The sequence below is a fragment of the Larimichthys crocea genome, chromosome XXIII, assembly GCF_000972845.2.
Source record: "Larimichthys crocea isolate SSNF chromosome XXIII, L_crocea_2.0, whole genome shotgun sequence".
Taxonomy (NCBI): Eukaryota; Metazoa; Chordata; class Actinopteri; family Sciaenidae; genus Larimichthys; species Larimichthys crocea.
Genome location: NC_040033.1, coordinates 407442 through 418848, shown reverse-complemented (window position 1 = coordinate 418848; position 11407 = coordinate 407442). Strand labels below are relative to the sequence as shown.

Genomic DNA, 11407 nt, shown 5'->3' with positions numbered 1-11407 from the left:
TCACCTGGTCACATTGCTTTAACTGTTTCTACAGATCATTGCTCTCTGCTTGTCACTGCTGACCTCTTACACTCCCTCCATGCGTTGAGATTAAAAGTGTGTTCAAACTTTCCCGGAGCTTTCGATCCTGTCGCACACCGTCTTCTTCAGTAGGTTTGCTCAGAAAAGTCTAAATTTGAGCTCCGTCTCCTGATGAAGGTCGTGAGTGAAAGCTCCAGATCACCTGCTAAACGGTGCTGACATTGTTTTGAACCCGACGTAGAAAAACGTAGATTTAGGACACTAACACAATCAAATAATCATTTAGCTCAACAAATAAATGAAAAGAACTTCATTTAAAATAACTTTCATTACTTTAAATCATCATTTATGAAGTAAAAACACTGCAAATTGGACCATAAATGGTGAATAAAATATTCAGTATTTCATAAGAAAACACAAAAAATAGATAAAAGGCAAAAAATTAACTCTTAAAACTACGGAAGCCCCAAGCGGTACTTCTGTTTTTATGTGATAACGAGTTATTTACCTCATGTTGAAATAACAAACGTTATCCCGAGATAATGGATGGTAATTTTGTAGATAACATTTGAAATGAACTTATTCATAATGGAGTAAGTTAAACGCATAAAGCATGACTGCTTTGAGCTTCCGTATAATCATCTGAGAGTTAAATTTGGACCTTATTAGAGGTCCCGACCCACAGATTGGAAACCACAGATTAATAAATGTGTGTGGATGTGTGACGACAGTTAGTTTGACACTATTATATTTTTACAATCATGAAAAATGTGTTTTCTTTTCTTTTGTTTTGTTTTTTAAACAAACATGAATCACGAATATTCGTCTTTTCGGAGGATGAAGGTGCTGAAACATGAACTGACTTTGGTGCCTAAACACTGAGTTCTATTGGACACGTAGAAGTTTTTACATTTTTTGAAGATGAAAATAAGTTTGAAATAAAATCTTTGTCGTGTATTTTTATTTTCTTTGCTGTAACAATTACAACATTATCTTTGTCTTTTATTTTTAAATTTTCTGACGTCATTAAAGGGAAACGCCACTGATTTGTTCGTGAGTCACTCTTCAGTACAGCAGGGTAACATTTTATTTTATTATTTCATATATTATGACAGGTCATGACTCCTGCATGTAGAGATTGTTCGGAAATAGGGCTGGGTATAGATTCCGATTCTCAAGACTGAGAATCGATTATCATGATCCGATCCGATCCGATCTCGATTCGGGTCCGATCCGATCCGATCTCGATTCGGGTTAGTGTTATTAAAACCATTTATTTAGTCGCCTGAAGCCGGAATAGGGGCGCATAACTTTGCAAATGTAACCCGCAATCGCCTCAGTTATTTTAAGAGAACGCACAGTTCACCGGGGGAATTTAATTAAATCGATCTTTGGATGTACGAATCGATCTTAAGGAATTAATATGCAAATCGATTCAGAATCGGAAAATCGATTTTTTTTTCAACACAGGCCTAATTGGGAAAGTGTCAAAGTTTTGGACGAATCAACGTTTGAAAGTTTAAAAGTTATCAGAGCTCACTTTGAGTTTGACCTCCCTCGTTTTGTTTCTGTTGACGTGCAGCAGACTCCTGGAAAACCTGGAAATTCTGTAGACTGGTTTTTTCCAGGCATGGAAACGCCTGAAATTCAAAATTAAACATCAGGTGGATTATCTATCTATCTATCTATCTATCTATCTACACACACACATATATATATATATATAAAATAACCAAACAATTACCCAGAGTGACATCTTGTACAAACTCTGATCGATAAAAGAGTCGTCACGCGTTCGTTAGCTGATTATCCTTTTTTATTACTTTAATAGAAAGTCCAACTCTCGCTGCAGGTACAAAAACAGAGAGCTGGCGTAGCAGCAGGGCTGAATGCGTCTGACAGGGTCAGATAAAAGAGGAAGAGGAGGAGGAGGAGGAAGAAGAAGAAAGCTATTCCCATGTTTGTAATTACAGAAAAAAAACGAATCATTCCTTTTACATTCCTTTATCCCAGAGCTGTACATCGAGAGACGAGGCAAAGATCAACATTTCTATATTTCATATCATCTATAAAACTTTAGAGCAGAGAGAGTTCGTCCCTTTACGCTGACAGACATTCAGACGACTCCAGGGAGGAGGAGATTGTCTTCAGTCTGTCGTCCGCACAGGTAAAACCTCAGGTGAGAGGAGGCACGCACAGGTGACAGGTGCACACCTGAACACCGACCTCACGACAGCAGAGGTCGTGTTGACGGTTTAAGTCCTTGTTCCTGTCAATCCCAGCTGACTTAGTGTGAGAGGCAGGGTACGCCAGTCCACCACAGACACTAAACCACTGACAGGTCATTAAGGCGCCTAAAATAACAGAGAAATACTCCATTACAAGTAAAACATACAGTTACAAGTATTACTCTAAAATGTACCTCAAGTATCAGAAGTAAAAGTAGCACTACTGTGTAGATTAGTGTAGTACTGCATCATATATCAGTCTGTGTTAGATGTGTTAAATACTTTATACATACTTTTTACTTCACTACATTCATCTGCAGTTACTTTTTAAATACAAGTTTTATTATAATATTTTGTTGGAGATTAAATCAGATGTTTCCAACATTTCATTTTAATTTTGATTGGAGGCTCAAATCCTGAAATATTTCACAATAAAAGCATTGACGTGAGAAAAACTTTGTTTTTTATAGTGAGTATTCCTGATAAAACACATGGTTTATCAGTCAGGTGTGCAGATTCACTTTAACTTTTGATACCTGAAGTACATTTAACTTTACTGAGCGGGACTTTGGAGGTGCAACAGTAATGGAGTACTTTCACTCAGTTAACAGATGCACATGCCTCGACTGCTCTGTAATCTTTCATTTCTTCACACTCGCAGCCTGAATATGACGGGAGTGTGTTTGTCTGTTTTCCTGCTACACTTTGAGTTCTTTAAAGGTTTTCTGCAGACAGTCGATCCTCCTCAGGAAGAGTTGGACTGGAGTTAAAGTCTGCTGAAGGACAGGACGGACGGACGCTGATGGATCGTGTCCTGCTTACATCCGTGTGCTTATTATGTACATCTCTCTCTCTCCTGCTGGACGCATCATTTAAAAAAAACAAACAAAAGGAAATGCATTGTCATTGATTCATAGAAACCTGAGTTGCTCGACATGTATATATATTTACAGTTCAGCTCCCGTCTGCTGCACATACGGAGATGATCAGTCGGCTCATACAGAAGGTCAGAGGCCGATCCGGGTTCGTGGTCGTGTAATCCAACAGTTTGTCCTCCAACGTCACAACATCCTGTTTGTTCCTCCTCAGATTCACCAGCCGCGTTCTCGCGTGTTTGTTGTGCAAATGACCCGTCACGACGTCGCCCGCCTCTTCGAGTTAAAGCTGCTTTTCTAAATTTTAAATGTATCGACGCGTCTCGAAGCTGCACAGGGCAAAAAAACTTGAAAGATGCTTTAGATTCTCAGTGTTCTGCCTCCTGATTCTTTGGATTATTAATCCAAAATATAAACAACAAAATCTCATAAATTATGATGTATTATTCTAAACTAAGATGCCCAGAAGTGGAATATATTAGTCTGAATCAACTGTTCTGCATAGTGAGGACATTTCCTGTGGCGGTGTGTCGGATGCAGGACTTCTATACTGCAGTACTGCTACTTTTACTGAAGTAAAACACGTGAGTACTTCTTCCTCCGCTGCAAGCTTTTGCATAAATTCAAAAAGATGATTCACTCTTTAAACTTCAACAGACTCCCTTGTTGCCAGCAGAGGGCGCCACAAAATGCCAAGTTGCCTTGTGCAGCTTCAAACAGAACCAGAACCAGACGGCGTGCAGAACAATCTGCTTTGTTGCTGTTTGTTCGTGTTCTCCGGAGCAACAAATCTCATGAAAAGATCAAACCGGCTCGTGTGCAGCGTCACAGAGCTCCAGTCTTCTTAAAAACAACGAGTCAGACTGTTCCTTCATTGCTGTGATAAGTTTGACTCCGAGCGTGGATTCATCCACCGCTGAAAATAGTCCCCCAACAAACACGCGAGCTCCTTCTAAAGATCTTCGACGTCGGTCGGACTAACGCGTCGCTGGTTTTGGGTTTTGTCGTGGGATTTGTTGGCTCTGATAAAAACACAGAATACTGCCGGCCGTTTGAAACCTGCGGGGACAAAAGCTCAAAGTTAAATCAGGGATCTGAGTCTGTGAGGTCTCCTGCAGGATGTTTGTTCTTTGTGTTTTGCAGCTGAAGGTTTAAATACTGGATACTGGAGATGCGAGAAGGCCGAGGTCAGTCTGCCGCTCAGCTTCTGTCCTTTCCCCGTAGACGCCGTCATCTCAGAGGCTACTTGAGGTTTAAATACAGGATCTACAGCTACGCAGAACCGCGACGACAGTATAATAACAACGATCCTAGCTCTTTAAATGCATACATTAGGTTACCGTGTTCCTGTGTTCAGATTTCCCCACGTGAACTAAATAAATACAGTACTTTTTTAATGGTTTTTTCGCCCTCCGGGTCAAACGAAGCGGCGCTGATTGTCCGAAGCAAAGACGCCGCACACGGGAGGACTCGGCCTCCGTCCGGCTGTTGATCAGTGATGCTAAAGCTGAGAAATAACCAGCCACGAGATCCAATCAGAAGTTAAGGTGCAGAGGGCGGCGAGGGAGGAAGGAGGGATGGATGGGGGGGGCGGCGGGGTTCCTATTTGGCGTTAGCGGTTCCTGGGTCCATCATCAGTAGTCTGTCCAACCGGACTGGATCAGAGAGAGAGAGAGAGGGAGAGAGAGAGAGAGGAGGGGGGTCCGGCGGAGGTCAGATCGAGGTCAGAGTTGAGGGGTGGTGGGTGGTGGTGGTGGAGTTGAAGGTCACAGAGCCGTGGACGTGATCTTCTTCATCCCCCTCCGCTGGGCCAGAGTGGAGCAGCCCACCGGCTCCAGAACCGGAGGGACGTTCCTGTTGAGGGCCGAGTAGGTGGCGGCCATCGCACCCTGAAGGAAGGAAGACGCACAGAGAGAGTCAGAGAGCTGAAACCAACGATGGTGTGTCACCGTAAAACAACAGTGCGTCACCTTGACCAGGTGCGGCGCGTCCTGTCTGTTCAGGGTGTATTTGGGCAGCTGGTCTCTGTGCGTCACCCACGGGTGTCTGAGGACCTGACCCGCCGTCAGCCGCCGGTGAGGGTCCACGTGCAGCATCTTAGACACCAGATCCTGACGGGAGGTCAGAGGTCACGCATGAGCTCACAACATACTAACTCACAATTAAACACGACTCAAAGCTCATTCCCGCAGCGATGCTGCAGCCTACGGGAGTCAGTATCTTTTCCACTGACACCGGAGGAGCCGGGGATCGAACCCGTTTCACTAGTTTATGTCTGATCCACACACCTTAGCCTCGGGAGAGACAGAGTTCCAGTATCCTCCAGTGAGTGAGAACTTCCCGCTGCCGATTCGAGCCAGGATCTCCTCCGGCGTGTCCTCCGGGCCGTTAGCGAAGGGAGCGAAACTGGAGAGGAAAGGATGAGACGTTTACGTGCGAGTGTTTCTAACCAGAAGTTTGACAGGTGAGACCGTCCGCGATGCGTTCACACTCACCCCGTGAGCATCGTGTAGAGCAGCACTCCCAGACTCCAGATGTCACAGGCTGCATCGTAACCCTGCTTCTTCAACACCTGCAGGAGAAACACAGAGCGAGCTTCAGCGTACACGTCTCCACGCACTGATCATTCAGTTTCATTTCATCTTGAAGCTTGCTGAGTTCTCCCAGGTGTGTGTTGGTGCGTTCCTGTGTTTGGTTATGGGTTTTTTTTTCTAAATGTTTTCAGACCAAAGGTGACAGAAACAAAAACAAAAAGAGGCGATGGAGGAAAGAGGGTGGCGTACCTCGGGTGCGACAAAGTTGGCGGTGTAGCACGGCGTCATGAGCAGACCGTTCTCTGCTCTCAGCTGTTTGGCGAAACCGAAGTCGCAGATCCGGATGGACTCGGCGTTCCCGCTCTCGTCCACGTAGAGGATGTTGCTGGGCTTCAGGTCTCTGTGCACCACCTGCAACCACAAAGGACGAGCTCAAGTTTAAAGGACGAACATTAGTGAGTCTGGTCTCTCTGAGAAACGATCCGCTTGTGAACGTACCCCCTGCACGTGCAGGTACTCCACAGTCTTGGTGATGGTGTAGAGGACAGCGCTGGCTTCCCGCTCAGAGAAAAACTTCTGTCTGAGGATTTTGTCCAGCAGCTCGCCTCCTTTCATCAGCTCCGTCACCAAGAACACCGACCGGCCGTCGTCATACACCTAACCACACACAACCAACACTTTACATTTAAACCAGCATTACACACATGACGTACCAAACAAACACTTTCTTTAAAACCTTTGTACACGTGTTTGTCTTTAGTTGCTGGAAGTGATTTAAGTGAGTGTTTCGCCCAGCAGCTGCTACTTGAGAATGAGTCACTGAAAACCGAAACCGTTCGCATCAAAGCAGGATAATTATTGTTTTGGTCGACGGATTCGCCAGATACTCAGACTGACGGAGAGTAAAGTCGGTTTCCAGAGCGCGATCATCGAAATCTAAAGAACTGACTCACGTCCTTGAGGGTGATGATGTTGGGATGCTGTCCGTATCTCAGCAGGATCTCCACCTCCTCCGTCGGGTCTCTCTTGGCCTTGTTGATGATCTGTAACGAAGGGCGCAAACACAAAGTGTGTGTTCACTAAGTGCCGCAGGAAGTTGCACCGCCGAAGCTCTGCGGACGCCGTCGTCGTGTCTTGTGTTACCTTGACTGCGTACTCCATGCCGGTCCCTTTGTGCAGGCAGCGCTTACAGATGGAGTACGACCCGACGCCGATGTCCTCTTTGATCTCGTAGGTGTCTGAGAACTGGGATGTGCTTCTGTGCAGCTGCTACATGAAAAGACACGAGTGTCGACACAAAAATTAGGTCCTGGATGCATGCCGCTGCTCTTCACTGAGGAGATTCTGGCTACTCGGTGACATAATCTGTAAATTTCTGCTCTTTAAACTTATAAATGCTTTGCAGAGAGAGCACACACCACCTTTCATGGCTACGCACTGAGCTCTTCTGTCATTGCTGTTCATTAAAAGTCGAGGAAGTTTACCAGACGTGCACTTAGTCCTCGTCCTCGAAGCCTTTTCTATGTGTGCATTACAGAAAACAGTCGAATGACCGGCTCCACAAAGAGGCTCTGGAGGTCTGAAGTCTAGATGAATGTTTTGGAGAGAACACTGTGGGTCTTTGTTGGATGTACCTGAACGATCGTGTTGGGTAGCGGCTGTGTGACCTCTTCTGTGATGGCCACAAAGCTGAATCCTCTAAACAGCTGATGGGCGTTGGCGCTCGGAGGAACCCCCGGAGAGTCTGCGACACAAAAAAACGGCTGCTCAACAAAATCTCGATTTCTTTTTTTTTTTAATGCAGAGCGTAGTCGAGCTCAGTGGTGTGAGAAGAGGAGGTGGAGTGACAGTCGGTACCTCTGGGTGTTTTAGCTGTGAACTCGGGATCGAAATAGAAAGTGTCATCAGGTCGTCCTGCGGCTGGTTTGAAGGGAGGGTGGATCTCTCTGCGGAAGAGTTTCTACAGGGAGGAGGAGACGTTAGAGAGCTCCGGCAGAGAAAGACAAAGTGACATTTAACTGAAGGGGAGACGCTCACGTTCCAGTCGATGGTGCTGAAGAAGTGATGCCTCTTGATCTCCTCCACACCGTCTGGTCCAGCTCCTAGAAATAAACGGAGAAGTTGTTTTTTATTTTCATCCAATCACCCGATCTGAATTTTTTAGTGTTTTGAAAATATGCAGCGCTGGGTCGCCGTGACTCTTCCGCCTCCCAGGTAATCTTAAAATCGGCAAAGTCGTGGATCATCTGAGTGCTTAAACAAGCCGCCTGTAGCAGCACCCACCTGTCAATCAAAGCGTCCACGCTCTTAATCCTGCATAACTTTCAGCCTTCATATTCAGAAGTGGCTCTAACACACGGTGACCTGTCTTTGTTTGGAGGAGATCAAGTACTCAGACTAAGACTCGTGCTATAAATTTGGGGATTCGTTATTTGATACTCAGCAGTATGCTCGGTGTATATTTATGTGTCCCTCTTGAGTTACATTTGGATTTAGTCATCGAGCTGACACTTTCATCCAAACAAAAAGTGAAACAGTCGAGGTACAGAGCGACAAGGACGCGCTCGTGCAGCAGTAAGGTGGGACAGATGTGTCATGTCCAGGTGTTGGTAGTGTTGTAGAGGAGGTCCTCTCTGAAGAGCTGGAGGTCTGTGAAGGTAGAGAGGGACGCCCTGATCTGGTAGGAACTGGTAGGACGTTCCACCAACGGGGAAAAGTTTTTGGATCGTGAGGAGGTAACATGTCTGTGTGAGGACGTTCAAGAACCGGAGACTTTAGAGAAGTAAAGCTGGAACCGCAATGGGAATTATGGAAATTTAAACATATTCAAACATAAATATAAAGATTTAGTTTATAAATAAACAACAGTCTCTGTGTGCTCTGGGCTGTAGAGTGTGGTCCAGGTACAGAGATCACCTGTGCAGGTAGAGGGGGCGTGGCCTCAGTCGCCCTGCAGTAAGCAGTGTGCTATGTGCATGTGTGTACCTGCTTTAAATCTGGTTGTTTTCAGTCAAGATTATACTAAAATATATTTTCCCACCGATATATTCAAGTTCCCTGTTAAAGGGCCAAACTTCAACTTTGTAAATTCCCGTTTATTCCCATAATCTTGCAACCTGAGCTGCGACATGTAGCCGGTGGAGCTCGATGAGCAGCGTGAAGTTTGCCGTGCAGGTTTTACCTAATCTGTTGGCCGGGTTGCGTTTGAAAAGGTTCCTGAGGAGACTCTGAGCTTCTGAACTCAGAAACTGTGGCATTCCCAACTTGGCCCTGCGGAGAACAAAAACAAAAAGACAAAGACAGTAAGAATCACTGCAGTGTTATCAGCTGTCCATATTGTATATCCAAAATGAAAGTATCTGAAAGACTAGACGACAATATGCTACACGCAGGAAACACACTCAGCAGTCTGCAGAGTCCGCTCAGCACTTTTTCCTACAGTCAGACTCAGAGTGAAAGAGAGACGGGTTAATATTTCCTGTGAATCTTTCTCTCTCTCTCTCTTTCACCTCTCATCCCTCGCTTCCCCTCCAACCTAATCTCCTCCCTCCTCGTTATAAATTGCCATCAGAACACTCGAGTCCATTTCTCCCATCGTTCCTCCTGAGTGCTGCACTTTATCTCCGCTAAAATAAACCCTCCGCCCTCCCCTGGGCTGCCTCGATGGAGGGATGGAGGAGAGTCTCTCTCTCTCTCTGCCTCTTCTTCTCGGATGTACAGTAAGCTGTAATAAAAGCTGTTAGGTGGTGATTGGATAGGAGTGTGCCGACAGTATAGAGTGTCTTACTTGAGGATCATGGTCATCGTCTCTTTCCGGTCTTTGCCTTGGAATGGCAGCGTTCCCGTCAGCATCTCAAACTGAGAGAAAGAACGCAACACATTACATCCGCGGTCAACTGCTGCAACCGATGAACGCGTAGAAGAAAAACAGACTTCTGAATAAATATTCTGTTCGATTTTGTGTCGGGAACGAAAGCACAGAACAGCCTGTCCACTGGATGATCGGCTCGAGGTTTCTGCCTCTTAGAAGTTTTTCCTCGCCACCGTCGTTAAGCGCTTGATCGTGGTGGGAACTTTTGTTATGATTTGGAGCTCGTCTCAACGCCTCAAGTGTCAAAAATCATGAAATCAAACATCCTTCCAACAATATTCACATCATTAATCTGTGTGTGAACATTCAGTGACGCTGACGGACGAAGCCAAGAACAGAAAAGGAGAGTCTAGAGGACGAGAGTAAATGTGGGATTGACTTTTAGTGGTTGGTGAGAGCTTGGTGAAATAAAAGGCTGAAAGACAGACGCCGAGCTGGGCTGACTGCTGCTGGACTAGGCAGTGATATCAGTGTCGATGCATCCTGTGTGTGACCGAACAACGAGCGGCGTTCCTCTCACCATGAGCACGCCGTACGACCACCAGTCGGCGCTGTGCGTGTGTCCTCGCCGGTTCACCACCTCGGGAGCCATGTACTCCACCGTGCCGCAGAAGGAGTAGGCCTTGTTCTCGTGGTCTATCGACTCCTTACTGAGGCCAAAGTCTGAACACAAACACACCCACAGGCACGATAGGAGACGTTACAGCAGCTGACATGAACACACACACACACACACACACACACACACACACCAGTGACAGAGCTTTGTCTTGTTCCAGTGTCATGCAGCAGTCCAAATGGAAACACACACACACACACACACACACACACAATAGGTGTAATATTACGCACCGGTCAGCTTGATGTGTCCCTCCTCATCGAGCAGGATGCTGAAATAACAGAATTTTTTTTTTGTATCTGAAGGAAACATTTATAATGCAGTGTGTGTGTGTGTGTGTGTGTGTGTGTGTGTGTGTGTGTGCGCCTACTTCTCTGGCTTGAGGTCTCTGTAAATGATGCCCAGGCTGTGAAGGTGATCGAGGGCCAGAGCGAGCTCCGCCAGGTAAAACTTCACATCCTCCTCTGTGAACATCACCTACGACACACACACACACACATTTAATATAAGTACATCTCACTCTCATTCACTGTCCATGTCACTCGACCACTCTCCGTCTCTGTTCTGCAGCGTAAATTTCAGCCAGACTCAGATTTATCCGAGCGTCTGATTGGCGGCTGCAGCGTGATGTCGGATCCTGCCACCCTGCCCTAAAATCCAGAACTAGCAGATATAAATGTACGTGTAACATGTTTTTAAATGAACAGAGAAGGTATTGATCGGCAGCAGTATGCAGAAAAGGTGAGAGGTTATTCGTCCCTGTCATTGAAGATTCAAGCTTCACACGTGGCGATGGAAAACCTGCTTAGAAACTTTACTACGTCACAAACACAGCTGAGTCTTTGTGCTCCGGCGTCGTGAATTATCCTGCAGCACGTCGTTAAATCTCTCCGAGGTTTTCTTTTTCTCTAGCTATGAAACTGTTTTCATGACTCATCCTAAATTTATCCAATCAGATGAGATTTGGGGAATCTACTTGACAACAATGACGAATCTGTGCCTCGTCAATGTAACTCACCAAAGAGCCAAAGAAAGCTGAATGTTACAAACACGACTGTTGCTTCATGAAGCAGTGAACAGTTCATTTCTGAGCTGCTGCTCTTGTCATGAAGCCTCAGGCCTCTGTGATGCTCGGAGTTCAGGTCTGCTTACTGTCTGCAGACGGCAAACACGGAGGAGCAGCAGTCCGTTTAAATCAGGGTTTTTCTGTGAACTCGTATTAATATCTCACACTGTAGCTTCACAGTCATGCCAAATCC

The 11407-nt window shown here is 45.8% G+C and overlaps 1 protein-coding gene across 5 annotated transcripts in view; it reads right to left on the bottom strand.

The window, feature by feature from the left end:
- Window positions 1-1819: 1819 nt before the first annotated feature.
- Window positions 1820-11407, bottom strand: part of rps6ka3b (ribosomal protein S6 kinase, polypeptide 3b) — a 37152-nt gene continuing 27564 nt past the window's right edge. For 4 of the 5 annotated variants that reach the window (XM_019263630.2, XM_019263632.2, XM_019263627.2 and 1 more), the window contains 16 exons: window positions 10519-10625; window positions 10382-10419; window positions 10050-10192; window positions 9446-9516; window positions 8840-8928; window positions 7696-7760; window positions 7516-7618; window positions 7293-7402; window positions 6802-6927; window positions 6612-6701; window positions 6157-6315; window positions 5908-6069; window positions 5620-5696; window positions 5413-5530; window positions 5095-5235; window positions 1820-5013 (listed from right to left, as the gene is read on the bottom strand). In XM_019263630.2, the coding sequence (XP_019119175.1) occupies window positions 4891-5013; window positions 5095-5235; window positions 5413-5530; window positions 5620-5696; window positions 5908-6069; window positions 6157-6315; window positions 6612-6701; window positions 6802-6927; window positions 7293-7402; window positions 7516-7618; window positions 7696-7760; window positions 8840-8928; window positions 9446-9516; window positions 10050-10192; window positions 10382-10419; window positions 10519-10625 (1722 nt within the window). In that variant the 3' untranslated portion in view covers window positions 1820-4890. The remainder of the gene's footprint in view (window positions 5014-5094; window positions 5236-5412; window positions 5531-5619; window positions 5697-5907; window positions 6070-6156; window positions 6316-6611; window positions 6702-6801; window positions 6928-7292; window positions 7403-7515; window positions 7619-7695; window positions 7761-8839; window positions 8929-9445; window positions 9517-10049; window positions 10193-10381; window positions 10420-10518; window positions 10626-11407) is intronic. The other variant, XM_019263629.2, reaches the window with a different exon arrangement.